Below are 17,579 nucleotides of genomic sequence, written 5' to 3'. Positions count from 1 at the left end.
AGAAGCTTAAAGAAGAAGTCTCACCAAATTTTTCTACAAATACTTCTGTCCCCCAGGGGACTAAATGAATGTAGCACTTTGTCCTGTTCTTCTAGGTCAGGGATATGCGATTAGTGGACCTCCAGCTGTTGCAGAACTACAAGTCCCATGAGGCATAGCAAGACTCTGACAGCCACAAGCATGACACCGAGAGGCAGAGGTATGATGGGACTTGTAGTTTTGCAACAGCTGGAGGTCCGCTAATTGCATATCCCTGTTGATGTGAATGCTGGGTTAGCATGGGTGACAGCACCCCCTCCCCCTCCACCGCCGTTCAACAATACTGTTTAGAAGGAGGGGAGGGGGGAACGTTTTGCAAGCATTCACCTAGCCTCGCCCCTGTCCATGAGATCTTCACTGTCTGACCTGCTTGTAGGCAGGTACCTGTAAAAAGTTATTGTTTGTTTAGCAGGTTTCTTGAATTGCTGGCTGATGGATGCAGGTGTTAAAGTATTTTTGTGGAATGTTTTCCCCTGTATGTGTGCTACTTCCCTTTTTGAAGGCTATATACAGTATACAGGGGAAGCAGACCTTGTGGTGCAGTCCACAAGGTCTGGGGGGATGTGGGGGGATGGGCTACCACTGACATGACAGCGATCACTGTTCCCGATGACAAGGAGCAGTAGATCTCTGTCATGTCAGTAGGCAGAACAGAGAAATGCCTTGTTTACATAGGCATCTCCCCGTTCTGCCTCTCCGTGACATGATCGTGGGACACCGGCGTCCCACATCGAGTCCGCGGGACCCGCAGGCACAGTCACACTGTACGCACCGGGGACGCACCCGCGCCCACTAGCCCCGCCAATTAAAGGGGAGGTACAGGTACGCCCATTTGCCCACCACTGCCATTGTGCTGACGTATATCGGCGTGCAGCTGTCGGCAAGTGGTTAAGAAGTAAAAGTGTAACCAATCCGTTTACCTTTAAGCCCTGTACACACGGGCCGAATGTTGGGAGCCAGTCCGACTAGCTTCTGTCAGACGTGCATGCTAGAAAACCAGCAGCCGAGCGCCTCCCGATTGCAGGGGCCACCCCCCTGTCAGATCACAGCAGCTCACTGGGGGAGATCGCTGTACTAACGTCAGATCGTTAGTACAGCGGCTCCGACCTGAGCTGACAGTTTTTTTTTTCGTTCCAGGCTTTAGGCTTGTTTTGCACTTGTGGAGGTGGCTGCGGCTGTGAGTCTCGCCACCACCCGCACAGAAAAACACAGGAGATGCATGTGGATGCCATTAATCCTAATAGCACCTGCATGCACTGGAAATCACAGCAGCCACTTCCCGCACTGGGAACCACACTACACTTGCAGTTCCCGCACAGGCTGCATTTTAAAAACTGGAGCATGGACCTTTTCACTGCATTTTCAGGAGGCTGCGCAACACCCGGCCCGTAGAGCTGCACAAGTGTGAACTGGGCTTTATGGTGTAAGAACAGTGTAACAAGAAGCAGCCTGCTGGCAGAGAAAGCAGTGGTGGTGGCTACTAGTGATGACGGTTCTAGCAGTGAGGAGCAGCTTAATACTTCCTGCTTCTGTCTCCATGTTGGTGCCTGCTGTGGTACAGACTCCTATTAATGATCAAGCCTGGAAGCCATGATGTGGAAGGCCTTGCAATATGGTGGCTTCCCTCTGTTGGCACAAGACAAGCTGGTGGAGGTAAGTTTGTGCTCTGTGCCACTTTCCTCAAAATAACTTTTTAGGTGTGTCGGGACAGGCAGGAATAGACCGTGCCAACACCTAAAGATGAGATGCAATCCCTCCTAAATGTGTGTGGCTCTGAAGTGTAATATGTCCTTCAGCCTGACAGTGTCTCCATAGTGAAATTGAGGTTGGCAACCCGCTAACATGTTCAACACCGCACAGCCTCGTTTTCAACTTTATCTCGTCAAGTTTGGCTCCACCTACACATGCATACCACAATCTTCTTTCAGTTCTATGAAGAGTTTGTATTTTGGTTATCCCAACAGATGTGGATGGGAATACATTTTAATGGCGGGACAGTTCATAGTTCTCCTTTCTCTGTTCAATCACTTTCCTAAAACGGCTTTTAAACTGCATACCCAGCACAAAATGTTGGAATCCATGCATTGACTTTTAAAGAAACTGATAAATATCATTACAATGTAATAATTCTCTCTTGTTGATATACACAGGTAGATGTATAAAGGAGAGGCTGAAGTGTAACGTTGACAATGACTGTGGAGATTTCTCTGATGAAGAGTGTGATGACAGAGACCCAAGACCCGTCTGTCGTGGTGATAATCTCGAACTGTCTGAGCCAGCCAGAACAGCAGGAGACGGGTTTGTAATAGTATCACTAAGGACCTGTATACCTACATTCTCTCACCTGTTATTGAGTTCAGCAATACATTTTAAAAAGACTAAAGTGACTGGCACCCAATTTTTTTTGACTGGCACCCAATGTGAATGAATGAACTACAAGTTCTGTGTTTCACCATGGCAGGCGGACTTGTAGTTCTCAATGGAACATAAGTGTGGCAATCACCGCACTCGTAATCCATTGACACTTCCTCCTTCTCTCCAACTGAAAGCCCATAACTTGGTACTGACATAGAGCCATAGGTCTATTGCATTAGGGTGTACACACCAAAGCTGAAACACACATGTGTGTGTGTAATTATATATATATATATATATATATATATATATACACACAGTATACTGTATATATATATATATATATATATATACATACATATATACACACACACACAATATATATGTAAAATAAAGCGGAAATTGACAGTGCTATATAAGTACTATATAAGTACCTGAAATAAATAAAAAAATATATACAGTATATACTGTACATACAGTCTTCCTTGTGGTATGCTGTGTCAGATTCAAGAGGGAAATACTTCAACGCTTCTCCTTTAAGCAGAGTTGCTCAGTGGGAGATCTTTCCCATTATCCCACTGGCACACAGAGCAATAATGTTAATGCAAACAGCGTGATTAGGGTGTGCCTAGGCACATCCGGCACACCCTGTGCACACGCCTATGCATGGAGCTGGAGGAAGAGTCTGCAAGAGCCTGGCACTACACCCATGATCCACTAATCACAGTTGCAACAACAACAACAAAAAATTATATATATATATATATATATATATATATATATATATATATATATATATATATATATATATATATATATTATACGCACATATTTTTTTTATCTGTAAAGATTTGCATTTATTATTTTTTGGGATAAAGTGAACTCTTAGCCTTTAGGGGGGTGGACTACATCAGATTAGTTGACCTTCTATGCACTCTCTAGTCTCACAATATTCTTTTTGTGAACAGTGAGCTTGGATGTTTGCAAAATGAAAAATGACACGTCTGTCACTGACAATAACACAGCAGTTTTTTGTTTCTCCGAATTGCTCATGTAACATTGCTTTTTTTACCTGTCGATCCTGCCAGAAGATCTGTTAAAGTGATAAAAAAGGGTATTTTTTTCTTAAAATAAAAAAAAAGAAGTTATACTTACCTGATCTGTTCAAAAATATTGCACAGAATGGTCTCTTACCTCCACTATGGCAGTTCCTCGCTGGCACTGTCTGCTCCTCCATCCTCCGGGTGCCTCTTTAGCAAGCCGGGTGCTATGGGGGAACCCAAGCATACATGCTCTTGAGCAGGGCTGTGTGTGTCCATAGACACACACACAGTGCTGGTAAACCATGCCCCTGCTTCCTCTTCACAGCACTTTTAGAGCAGTAGGAACTTGGACTTTAGACTTTGTACTTTCCTTCAACAGGTGACATACATAACAGTATGTTCTTGTCTTAAAAATCTTTTAGGCCAGGCCAGGTTTGATTTAACCTAAACTCTAGTTGTGGATTGTCATCACTAATTGTGTTTGTGTTTATACAGTGTTTATTGTGTTATAGAAAGGCGATTCTATGTTATATTTCTTTTTTTTTTTTTTCAGACTCAGTATTCTTGGAATGGACACAAAGGCAAACCCTTTTGACAATGAACATTTTAACGGACTCTGTAATCGAGTCCGTGATGGTAACACAAAAACTTATTATCGCACACCATGGAATGTCGCAACTTTGAATTATCGGGTAAGGAAAAGGTGTATATTTAATAATAACCCCCTTTCATGTTAAGTTTGTGACACTTTCTATGGTTTATATCTGCAAGGTTTGTTTCCCACCTGGTCACTGCTGGTCATTGGGCAGAGTGACAGTGAAGTGACAGATAGATCTCTGTTTATACACTATACTAGCGCAAGGGCTGCATACTATCTTTAGGGGAATCCTCTACAGGGCAGGAGGTACGGAATTTTTCTGCATGTGCTCTCTAATGGAGACTCTTTAGAACAGGGGTAGGCAACCTCGGGAACTCCAGCTGTGGTGAAACTACAAATCCCATCATGCCTCTGCCTTTAGGAGTCATGCCTGTGATTGTCAGGGTCTTGCAATGTCTCATGGGACTTTTAGTTTCACCACAGCTGGAGGGCCGAGGTTGCCTACCCCTGCTTTAGAATACATTGACAACTCCCTCTTATAAAGGTCAGCTAGAGGGATATTATAATTGCTGTGAGTCAATAAATTATAGTATCCACCGGCTGGCACCGTGGATACAACTGCTAGCGATAAAGTGCTACATCCCAAAAGTCAATGCAGCATTTAATCTGAATGTACAATATGGACTTTTTAGGCACATAAACTATGACAAGATATATAAAAATAAAACATTCTTCATTGATTAACAATATTAAAAATCACTATAATTACAAAAATTCCATATAAAAATGAACATAAAGTGTGGAATAAGGTGTATTCCCCGGAAAAGATAAAAAAGGAAGCTATGGAGATGCTGATGATATAACATCCACTGTACAGCCATGGTCAAAAGTTTTGAGAATGACACAAATATTAATTTTCACAAAGTCTGATGCTTAAGTAATTTTAGATCTTTTTGTCAGATGTTACTATGGTATACTGAAGTATACAGTAATTACAAGCATTTCATAAGTGCCAAAAGCTTTTATTGACAATTGCATTAGGTTTATGCAAAGAGTCATGACCAGTGTAGATCAGATGTCCCCAACTTTCCTTTTACCTGCCCGACCATAATACTCACCCTCCACCCCTTCTCATTACCTAGAATAACGAGACCAGACATGAAATGGAGTACAAATGACCATAGCAGCCTTTTTATTAACCAAAACTATTAGTCAAATAACATTCTTTACATCAACATCTGAAACCAAAATAAACAGTCCTCAGGCCTGTTGGTCTGTGATGGCAACCCCAACATTCCAAAACATGTTCCACTGCTACACTGTGGGACCTTTACCATGATAAGGCCTCCAGCCGTGAACACCAGTTCGGAGACAACCCCACTACCCGCAGTATAACCATTACCCTATTCCAGCTAAACCATATTAACTGGAATCCACCGGAGGGGCACATACCACTGATGAGTCCCCCACACTTCTCGTAATTAATTTATTACATCGTCGCAGACCAATCTACCACCATCCGATCAGCTGCCATGACTTCCCTGTTCATACCACACCTTCAAAGAAAGAAAACAAACAGAGAAGGTGGGTGGGAAACTGCTTGCTTCTTCACCTGCTGATCCTCCACTAATGCCCGAGAGCCCCGCCTCCCCCTTAAGTAAACTACCAGACCCCTCCTTTTCCTGCTTTTCTCAGCCAAACCTCTCTCCTTCCTGCTTCTACAACTCCTTAACTCATTCATTGCCTCCCCTTCTCACTCTGTCATGCCGGCCTTTCACTATTTCCATTACATTCCTATCGCTCCGGGCCTCACTATATTTGCAGTGTTGACCCTTCTTTTTCAAGACCTCTGCAATTCGCCCTGGCATGACGTCAATCAACCTCTGGACCACATCCTGACTGATGGCAGCCCATTCTTGCATGATTATTGCTTGCAGTTTGTCAGAATTTATGGGTTTTTTCTGTTCACCCGCCTCTTGAGGATTGACCACAAGTTCTCAATTAAGGTTTAGGGAGTTTCTTGGCCATGGACCCAAAATTTTGATGTTTTGTTCCCCATGCCCCTTAGTTATCACTTTGGCCTTATGGCAAGGTGCTCCATTATGCTGGAAAAGGCATTGCTCCTAACCAAACTGTGTTCTTAGGAAAAATTGTGAGTGAGCCCACTCCCTTGGCTGAGAAGAAACCCCACACATGAATGGTCTCGGATGCTTTACTGATCACATGACACAGGACTGATGTTAGCGTTCACCTTTTTTTCTCCAGACAAGTTTTTTTCTGGATGCCCCAAACAATCGGAAAGGGGATTCATCAGAGAAAATAACTTTACCCCAGTCCTCAGCAGTCCAATCCCTGTATCTTTTGCAGAATGTCTATCCCTGATGTTTTTCCTGGAGAGAAGTAGCTTCTTTGCTGCCCTTCTTGACACCAAAAGTCTTTTCCTCACCGTGTGTGCAGATGCACTCACACCTGCCTGCTGCCATTCCAAGCAAACACTGCACAGCTGCATCAACTGAAGGAGACAGTCCTGGCACTTGCTGGACTTTCTTGGGCGTCCTGAAGCCTTCTTCACAAATGCAGTGGAAATGTTTATGGGATTAAGTTCATTTTCATGGCAAAGAGGGACTTTGCAATTAATTGCAATTCATCTGATCACTCTTCATAACATTCTGGAGTATATGCAAATTGCCATCATAAAAACGAGGGGAGCAGACTTTGTGAAAATTTATATTTGTGTCATTCTCAAAACTTTCAGCCACGGCTGTATGTATTAACAACTCATTTTAAGCGGGGATATCACCTTGACCACATAGTGTATGCTCTACATCAGGGATATTCAATTAGCGGACCTCCAGCTGTTGCAGAACTACAAGTCCCATGAGGCATAGCAAGACTCTGACAGCCAGAAGCATGACACACAGAGGCAGAAGCATGATGGGACTTGTAGTTTTGCAACAGCTGGAGGTCTGCTAAGTGTATATCCCTGCACTACATGTTTGGCGAAGGAAATCGCTTCTTCTGGAGCTGTTGATACATGCAGTGGATGTTATGCATCTCCAAAGCTTCCTATTTCATCTTTATCCAGGAAATACACCTCTTTCCACACTTTATGTGCATTTTTATATGGAATTTTTGTAATTATAGTGATTTTTAATATTGCTAATCAATGAAGAGTGTTTTATTTTTATATATATTATCATAGTTTATGTGCCTAAAATGTCCATATTGTACATTCAAATTATACATGACTGGGAGTCAATATTATTTTAATTGATGTTATATATATTTAAAGTTATTCTTTTGTATGTTTTTTTTTGCACTATAGGCATCTTTCACACTGCAGCTTGAAAAAGCTCAGTACAGCGGGGTTTTTTACTGATCTAAAATTCAGTCCATTGGCACATTAACAAGAGTAAAAAGAAATACAAAAATCTGTGTTCCCGGTCAGTATTGTGTGCCGGTACATGCAAATACATGCATATGAGCATACATGATAATTCATTTTACCTAGGAATGTATTGCGCCACAAACGTGCAAGCGCACATTTATGTGCAAATACGCGCAACTACATGCAAAACATCTGAAATTACGCAGCTTCTCAAACATCAGTACCCGTGTACAAGAGATCATATACTCAACAATTAAAAAAAAAAAAAGGAACATTCAATAAAAGACTAACAATTTCCATATCACTTTGGGTTATTTAAAGAGAAAGTTACTAAGCCATACAGAAGGAGTAGCAGTGAGCTGTAAGGTGTCACTGTTTATTCATTTGTGTAACTTTTAGCTTGCGCTTCTGAGCTCTGTAAACAACAAGCTTTTTACAACAAAAGACATTCTGAAAGTGGAAAACTTTGCAAAAAGAACCAAAGCTTATACCTGTAGGCTAGATATCCAAATACATTGGTATTATGCAGCATTCAACTTTGCCAAAAATTAGATAATATTTTTAGTTATGACCTTAATATCAAAAAAAAAAAATGTAGTAAATTACTGTAGCAGTGTGAGCTGAATGGTACTAAACGGTAAGTTTAATTATGGTTTGATGCAGTTTGCATTCTGGCGAATGTCCCTCTGGATCCTATTATAATTTTTTGTTTACTGTTATCTCTCTATATTCCTCAGACGGTAGCTGACAAGTCTTTCACATCAGAAACTTTCACTGACACTGTTTCTGTGGTGGAAAGTGTTTTGAAGAAAACCACAGAAAGCTTTGAGGCATCGCTTTCCTTCAAGATCACACCAACTGAACTAAGCAAAAACGCAGGAGGAGGTGTCGGAGGAGATGTCGGAGGAGATGTCGGCGGTGTTGAAGGCGTTGTAGGAGATAAGGCTGATGGAAAGACTGAAGAAGCTGCTGCAGCGGGCGTTAGTGGCAAAAAATTTACAATCGGTGGAGAGATTGGTCTTGAAAAAACTAGGAAAGAAAGTGTGACACAGCTCAATGAGTTCAAACTAGACAAGGTAAGGCACATAAATGTTACAGGGGGCTCCATGCCTTCCAGGCTCTCCACATAGTAACAATCAGTTCCCGGAACATATAAATTGCCAATTTTATCATTTTTGACAATATTGTCATTTTTATAATGGTGGAGGGTTGTGGAAACATTTATTGCATTCTTTCAAACATGTTTGCTTATTTTTTTATACTAATAAAATAACATTTCAGCTAGACTGCAAATCTCCCATTATATCATCTGTATACATATAGTATATATGAATATCTTTTGGGACATATTAGTTTGAAGTGGACATATGCATTGTTCATGTAAATAAACAGTATTAGACTATTGTGGTCTTCTATCTGGTTTGTAACCTGAGTGTAAAGATGGTTAAGAGTGGTGAGGAGATATCCAGTGGAACAAGCGGGAAAGCTCTGGGAGGAAGGAAACTCAGTGAAATTAGATCAATAAATTGTAGCTTAATGGCACAATAACTACCAAAAAAGATGGCCGTGCTCTCCACTGTGTTGGAATTAACACCAAACAGATAAATTGGGTTAGGTGGAGCCATGCAACTAACGCCACACCTGGTGACGTCACTTCTTATTTTTTTATTTATAATAGGAAAGGGACCCACAAGGACCAAAATAATACAGGGCGATACATAACACATCACACCATCATCCAACAAAGTTCGTAATATATCTACATGACTTTTTGACATTGTTAGAATATGTTTACATTGTGTTAGATACTATTGAAGTTTTTATACAGTTATAGTTCTCGCTCGCTATGCTGCGATACCGTGGTTACATCTGGGAATCGTGTATTGTATCATCGAGTAACCCTCCATTTTAAAAGTGCGGTGTGTTGGGGTAGTGTGGTCCCATGAGCACCATCCCTACTTTTTCCTTTTTTTTTCAAATAGCGTAGGAGTATCCTACAGCAGGGGGAAGAAGAAAGGGTGGTAGTGGGAGTAAGAGGAGGGGTTGAAGGGGAGTGGGGGAAAAGTGTTCCCCGCGATCATGGAGCATTTGGAGGAGACAGACAAGGGTATAATTTAATTTGTGTTGTGGGTGTTCAGCCATTTATTATAGGTTCACGTAAGGCCTGACCCTTAGCTGAGTATATGAAAATGTTCCACAGCTGCCACGTTTTGGAAAACTTCTCTTGTCTGTTTTGTGCTGTATGAATGATGTCTTCCATCTTTTTGATTTCCTCTACATTTCTGATCCATAAATCTATGGTTGGTGGGGTTGGGGATTTCCAATGTAATGGGATACAGGCTTTAGCTGCGTCTAGGAGGTGTCGGATCACAGAGTTTTTGTATGTCTTTGTGGGTATGTTTGATGCGTGCAGGAGGAAGAAAGCTGGGTCATCAGTCATCAGTTGTGGTCTGTAAAATTCTGTGCCGTCTTCCGGATTGTTTGCCAAAAGTTCGTCAATCTAGGGCATGTCCAGAAAATATGTAATAACGTCCCTTTTTCTGTTTGGCAACGCCAACAGTGGTCCGATGTGGTCGGGAAGAATTTGTGTAATAAAACTGGGGTTCTGTACCAACTTGATAAAATTTTGTAATTTGTCTCCTGGGTTTTCGCACATATAGAGGATTTGTGTGTGAATCTGAGGATTTGTTGTCTCTTGGATGTGTTAAATCTACAGTCTAGTTCTCTCTCCCACTTAAGTAAACCCGGTGGCATGAAATCTGTTGGAGGTGTATTTAAGAGTTTGTAGGTCTGGGAGAGTGTGTGTGGTAGTATCCCCGAGGCCGAGTGGTTAGCGGTTGGTTATTGCCCGTGGGAGGTTGGATGGAGTTAAGGAAATGGCTTAGCTGTAGCGATCTCAGGAAGTCCTGGCGGAACGGGCCCGTGGGGTCAGAGAGTTCTGTAGTTGTTTTCCAACGCCCTCCAGAACTAAAGTGGGAGGCTTGGTGTAGACCCGTCTCACCCAGGCCCCCAAAGATCGCATCCCGTATACCCGGCGTGAACAGTGGGTTTCCCAATATAGGGTATAGAGGGGAGTTTGATGAGGATATATTTTCCAGAGAAAAAAGCCGGGCACAGATTTGTATTGTGGTTCCTATCAATGGATGGTGCTTAATCTCCGCCGGTAGGGCCGAGTGGCACCACGGAGCTCTCCGTAAGGGGACTATACTTTGGTTTTGCTCTAGTTGGGTCCAAAGTTTTGTGGCTTGGTGATGACACCAATCTATCACCCACCCCAGATGCACTGCCTGGTAGACCACCGGATTGTTTGGGGAGGACAAGTAATTTGTTTGTAAGTCGTGGTCTTCGTTTGGCCCATACAAATTCCGTGAATACTGACTGTACTTTCTTAAAATAAGTTGCAGTTATGTTTACAGGTAAGGCTTGCATAAGGTAGAGGAATTTTGGGAGTATGGACATTTTTAATATGTTGCAGCGCCCCAACCAGGAATGTAGACCAGTGGTCCAATTGTTTAGTAATGTTTTGACAGACTTCAGTAGTGGTGGAAAATTTAATTCATAAAGTCTTGGGAATGTTTGGGGGATTCGTGCCCCTAGGTAGTTCAGGGACGTATTTGTCCATTTCAGGTTAAAGCTGGATTGGAGATGTACAAGCTGTGGTTGTGATATTCCTACAGTCATCGCCTCTGATTTAGTCAGGTTGATCTTCAGATTAGAGAGGGCAACGTATATTTCAAATTCCCGTAGTAGGTTTGGGAGGGATATTGTGGGTTTCGTGATTGAAAACATAAGGTCATCTGCGTATGCGGACACTTTATATTGAGTTTGGTTTATCATTAATCCGGAGATGTTTGGATTTAGTCTGACGTGACACAGAAAGGGTTTGAGGGATAATGTAAAGAGGAGGGGTGAGAGAGGGCACCCCTGCCTCGTCCCATTGGTGATTGGGAATAGGTCTGATATCACTCCGTTGGCCCGAATCCTGGCTGTCGGAGTTGTGTAGGCTGCCATTATCCATCTCATCATATTACTGCCTATCCCCACGTGTCGAAGCGTTTCAAACATAAAGGGCCAGTTCACGCGATCGAACGCTTTTTTAGCGTCGGTGCTTATGAAGACACTTCGTGTTTTTGTGAGATTGGCCGTGTAAAGCAGATTCAGAACTTTGGTGGTGTTGTCCCCTGCTTCCCTGGTTGGGACAAATCCCACCTGGTCTAAATGTATTAAGTGTGGAAGGTGCAGTTGTAGTCTGGAAGCTATTGTTTTGGTAAACAACTTGAGATCGGTGTTCAGTAGGGAAATCGGACGGTAACTCCCGCATTGGGTCAAGTCTTTTCCTTCTTTAGGAATGACCAATATTTGGGCTTGCAACGTGGAGCTATGGAACATACCTCCTTCACTAAGGCTGTTAAATAGTTTAATCAAGTGGCTTCCTAGGGATGGTAGTAAGGCTTTGTAGTACTGAATTGTAAGGCCGTCTGGGCCTGGGGCTTTACCTGGTTTGGTGGTGCCTATTGCCAATTGAACTTCAGTCAGCGTAATTGGTTCTTCTAAAAGGTCTCGTGTTTCAGCCGACAGGGTGGGTATTAGGGAAGTAGTTAAGTACTCTGCTATATGTTCTGGTGTTGGGTGTGTCGCAGACAGGTTGTACAGCTTCTCGTAATAAGATCTGAATTCATTGGTAATTTGTTGGGGTAGGGACACTTTTTCGTCTGCCGGGGAGTGTGCGTATGGTATATATGATGCTAACTTTTGAGCTTGTAAAGACTGCGCTAGCAGTCTACCACATTTATTTCCTGATTCGTACACCTTTTTTCGGGATATTTGGAGTGCCGCCTTAGCTTTAAAGTGGAGCAGTTCTGTAATCTGCATTCGTACTGTGTCAAGGTCGACTCTCAGTTGTCTGGTTTGGGTCTGTTTGTGTGCGGCCTCTAGCGTCTGTAGTTTGTCAAGTAGTGAGGTCATTTGTTTAGTTCTTAGCTTTTTAAGCCTTGCTCCGTGTTTTATAAGAATGCCACGGATCACTGCCTTGTGGGCCTCCCACACCAGACCTATATCACTATCTGTGGTATCGTTAGTTTGGAAATAATGTGTTATTTCTTTTAACACATCAGTCAGTACCTCCGGGTCTTGTAGGAGACTCTCATTAAGTCTCATGGTTTCCTATGTCCCCTGTAGTAGTCAGTCAGAGCATACCGCATTGTGACTGGGGCATGGTCTGACCATGTTATAGACCCTATCATGGTGCCCTTGACCGCCTGAAGTTGGCCATGTGGTATTAGGAAGTAGTCTATACGTGAGTACAGGTGATGTGGATGGGAATAGAATGTATAATCCCGTTCACCGGGGTGGAAGAGACGCCAGACATCTATCAGTTGGGCAGCGTGAAGGGCTGAGTGCATTACCTTGCGTGCACCTCGAAGGATGGAGGAAGTCCCCGTTGAAGTGTCTTCTGTAGGGAGCAGGGGGATATTGAGATCGCCACCTACAATGAGTTGGCCTTCTGAGAATTCTTGTAGTAATTTCAAGTGTCTTTTGATAAAGGTATCTTGTTGACTGTTTGGGGCGTAGAGGTTGGCCAAAGTCACTTTCACGTCACCTATCATGCCCTTAAGGAATAAGTATCTTCCCATCGGGTCTGTTTTCATAGCGATCAGGAACCACGGGATTTTTGCTGAAATCTGGATAGATACTCCCCTTGATTTGGCCTCTGAGTACATGGAGTGGTATACCGTCAGATAGTATCTATTTTTTAGGATAGGGAAAGCATTTTCCCTGAAGTGCGTCTCCTGCAGCAGAACAATGTCTGCTTTCAAGCGTTTCATGTAATTTTGTAGCATCCGTCGCTTTTCAAGGACGTTAAGTCCTTTTGCGTTTAAAGTGACGATGTGAAGTTTGTCCATGATCGCGGGGGATTGGGGGTAGGGGGGGGGGGGCGGAAAGGAGTTGGAAGGGGGGCGGGATAGTGAGGATGTGAAAAAGAGAGGGTGGGGTAAGGGAAAGAGTGAGGGTGTGTAGCCCTCTAAAGGGGTTTTATAAGATCTAAAGTAGTTAGCAAAATATTGCTTTTACGCTCTTCAGGAAGGCCTGAGTGACGAGCGTGTGCCTAGGTGGGAGTGTGTTCAGCAAGGGTCATGGGAGGCTCCCAGGGCTACCCCGACTCCCCCGGCCCATCGTGTGAGTGTGAGAGTGGGCAATTATTATGCAACTGGTGCTACAGGACTTATACTTTAAATAGTGTTGGGATTTGTGGGATTTAAAAGGTCTTTTATAACAGTTCTTGCTATCTATAACAAACATTACAACTGACACATTAAATATGCAGGTTGGTCACACAACAACAACAACAAAAGCAAAAACATCCCCCATGTAAGTGTCCGTTCCCAGATTTGCTCCTCCAGAGCTAAGTCAGCACTACTACCGAATCAAACCCCACTAGGTATCAATCGTGTACTAGAGGAAGAATCCCCTCCCATAATTTTACTGTCCGGCATATCCTCATAGGACACTCACAGTCGCATCCCAATAGATAGCATACAACTGCGGTCGCTCATTGGTATCAGGTGTAGGTATCAGGTGTGTTATAATCTTACCGCCCCTTCGACAAGAGTGCTGACTTTGCCTGTGGTAGCGGACAGGTTTAAAGGTGATGAGAGAGAGGGCTCTGGGACAAGTTAGACAACTGTGGTGCGGCATAATCTGGTATTGTCCTGCGAATAGGTGTACGTTAGTTTAGGCTACTCAGATAGCACGTTGTGTGTTGACAGCCCTCCTCCGATAAAGTAGAGGTATACCAAATGTTCGGGTGGAAAGAATCCCTGAGTTGCAACAGTTTATGTTTTGCCTGATGGGCGAGGGGTTGAGGGTCTTCCCGTCACCGTCCCCGTCGTTCTGGAGGGTGCATCTTAGGGCAACTATATAACAAAGAACTCAGAGCCCAGTCTGCACCCCGGGGTTCTCGGATAGTGCCTCGATTGGATACGTCTCATTCTAGGGGACGGTGCGGGTATCTCGTCATGAAGAACATGGGGGAGAAATAAGCGAGACAACAGGGCGTTCCGCCCAAGTCAAGGCATGAAGACATCTTTCCTCCATCAGGTCTCTGTGTTGGGGTGGCAGGTTGGCAGTATGGGAATGGAGGGTGTCAGGTGGGAATCAGTCTGTGGGGTTTAACATTAAAAGTGTCATGTTACCAGTTCCTGCAAGATAGTCTTTGGTGACCAGAAAAGAAGTATACTCATGACTCACGTGACCTGTTGTTAGTTGAGGCGCGGGGATGTCCCCAGAGTCTCTGAGAGCGAGCAGGCTGGTTAGGTCTGCTCGTAGTTGGGCCTGAACGGCCTGTTGGTCTCGGGATTTTTGTTAGCCAGTTTGGCACTTGGATTGGGTCAATTCCCAAAAAGGTGAAAAAGGCTGGGAGGTCTGCTGGCGTGCGCAGCGTGAACGAAGCTTATTACCGCCTATTACCGCCAGAGGAGATCCCCATCTGTAAGTGCAGCCCTGACGTCTAGCAGTTTCCAGCGCCGTTTTCAGCATAGCGCGACGTTGCAGTGTGGCTCTGGAAATATCTGGGAGTATCTGGATATGTGCTCCATCAAAATCGATTTCTCCATTTTCCCAGGCGCTGCGTAGGATAATCTCCTTTTTGCGTATCGGTGTAGATGGCACAGCACATCACGGGGCCTTGCGGGATCCGTGGGTTTTGGGCCCAGGGTGCGGTGCACCCTATCAATTTCCATAGTGGGTGGTGGGGTCTCCAGCAATCCGTGAACTATGGCTGTGACTGTCTCTGCAAGGTCTTCAGGCCCCGTAGCTTCTGGAATCCCCGCAGCCGCAGATTGTTGCGGCAGCTACGGTCCTCCATTTCTTCTAAGTGGAGCTGCATCTCTTGGGCCTCCATGGTATGGGATTCGTGCGCCCGTTCTAGAGCCAGCACCCGAGTTTCCAAAGCGGAGGTTAAAGTTTCTCCGGCGCTCACTCGGTCAGTGATTGTGTGCAGCTCTGTCTTTACCTCTTGTATGTCCCTGCTGTGGGCTTCCTCCACACTCCATGTCTGCCCTCGTAGGGAGGGCCTGAAGCATGGTGCGGAGGTCATCATCCAGGCAGCTTTGACTGTGTGCAGGGCCGCCAGGCTCTGATCAGAAAGCGGCCAAGGTCCCCGTGAGGTGGGCTGGGTCCGGGGATAGTGTAGGGACAGATGCCTGAGACATAACGATAGCTCTTTCTGCCCGTGCTGCACATGGTGCAGACACAATGGCGCCCGGAGAACGTTCCTGTCTGCCTCTGAAATACCGCTGGATACAAAGCTGAGGTATCAGGAATCGAGTCCCTCGTGTGATCGATCTGGTCCTGTAGCGTTTAGGGGTGCTCATGCCATGCCCACATGTAATTAAGCTGGTCTTTTGGCCGGTATAAGTCGGGCCAGGCAGGGAGCTCCCCCAGTACATGTCCTTATCCAGCCATTGCTAAGCCATGCCCCCTGGTGACGTCACTTCTGACCACTATTGTGGTCTTCTCTCTGGTTTGTAACCTGAGTGTGAAGGCGGGAGGATATAAACCCTCATGTTTTTTCACCTTAATGCATCCTATGTCCAGCCAAAGCTCGTTTGGCTGGACTTCTCCTATGGATCACGGGAGTGCAATTCGTTTTGCACTCCTGTGACCTGTTTTCAGCAGAGATCAGGCTGAATTCTGCTCTCTGTTGACGTCACAGATATCAGTCCAGGCACCGCATCATCAAGACAATAAAGTCTGGATCCGCCAGGTGCCTGGACTGACACCCAGCTCAGCCTCTCCGTGGACCGATGAGAGCCTGAGACGGCCTGCTCTGCCCCCTCCACAGCTCAGCGTTCCAATGAGCGAGGAGGGAGATGAGCAGAGAGCACTGACTGACAGTCTGCAGCTCTTTGCTCACTGAGCTCTGAAAACCTAGTGGTCGGAGAATCAGAGAAGCAGCCAAGAGGCCCATGAGAAATCTAGAGGAGCTGCAGAGATCTACAGCTCAGGTGGAAAAATCTGCGGTGGACTTAAGGTGTCAGTAGTTGATGACAGCCTCACCCGCTCCTCAGAACTGAGCCCCCGCTTCCTGGTGCAGCGTGTCATGTCACAGCGTATTGCGTCACATGTAGATGATTGCCGTACAGCCATGCCCCGACATGTTTCGTCACACAGACTTAATCATGGGATGTAGATCTGCAGAGATCTACATCTCAGGTGGAAAAATCTGTTCACAGGAAAACTATTAGGTGTGCACTCCACAAATCTGCCTTTTATGGAATAGTGGCAAGAATAAAGCCATTAATGAAATAAAACCCCATTTTCAGTTTGTGAGAAGCCATGTAGGGGACACAGCAAACATGTGGAAGAAGGTGCTCTGGTAAAATGAGACCAAAATTTAACTTTTTGGCCTAAAAGCAAAAGGCTATATGTGGCAGAAAACTAACACTGCACATCACCCTGAACACACCATCCCCACCGTGAAACATGGTGGTGGCAGCATCATGCTGGGGGGATGCTTTTCTTCAGCAGTGACAGGGAAGCTGGTCAGAGTTGATGGGAAGATGGATGGAACCAAATACATGTTTAGTCACACAGACTTAATCATGGGATCCAATCCCAGGATAACAACCCTAAACATACAGTCAGAGCTACAATGGAATGGTTTGGCTCAAAGCATATTCATTTGTTAGAATAGCCCAGTCAAAGTCCAGACCTAAATCCATTTGAGAATCTGTGGCAAGACTTGAAAATTGCTGTTCACAGACGCTCTCCATCCAATTTGACAAAGCTTGAGCTATTTTTCAAAGAAGGATGGGCAAAATGTCACTCTCTGGATGTACAAAGCTGGTAGAGCCATCCCCAAAAAGAACAATGAATTGACTCAGGGGGCTGAATACAAATGCACACCACACTTTTCAAATATTTATTTGTAAAAAAATTTGAAAACCATTTATCATTTTCCTTCTACTTCAGAACTATGTGCCACTTTGTGTTGGTCTATCACATAAAATCCCAATGAAATACATTTAAGTTTTTGGTTGTGACATGACAAAATGTGGAAAATTTCAAGGGGTATGAATACTTTTTCAAGGCAATGCATTATCTGCCACTCGTGTACAGATATTGGGTTGTAAACTTCCACTAGACCATCCCCCTG

The 17,579-nt window shown here is 44.4% G+C and overlaps 1 protein-coding gene across 1 annotated transcript in view; it reads left to right on the top strand.

Annotated features, from left to right (window-relative positions):
* Positions 1 to 17,579, top strand: part of C9 (complement C9) — a 54,200-nt gene that overhangs the window by 15,173 nt on the left and 21,448 nt on the right. The window contains exons 4-6 of the mRNA XM_073621599.1: positions 2,190 to 2,337; positions 3,991 to 4,129; positions 8,161 to 8,499. Coding sequence (XP_073477700.1) covers positions 2,190 to 2,337; positions 3,991 to 4,129; positions 8,161 to 8,499 — 626 coding nt within the window. The remainder of the gene's footprint in view (positions 1 to 2,189; positions 2,338 to 3,990; positions 4,130 to 8,160; positions 8,500 to 17,579) is intronic.

The sequence above is a fragment of the Aquarana catesbeiana genome, linkage group LG01 (genome assembly GCF_042186555.1).
Source record: "Aquarana catesbeiana isolate 2022-GZ linkage group LG01, ASM4218655v1, whole genome shotgun sequence".
Lineage (NCBI taxonomy): Eukaryota > Metazoa > Chordata > Amphibia > Anura > Ranidae > Aquarana > Aquarana catesbeiana.
Note: the sequence above shows the minus strand (reverse complement) of the source record. Positions and strands in the feature narration are given on the sequence as shown.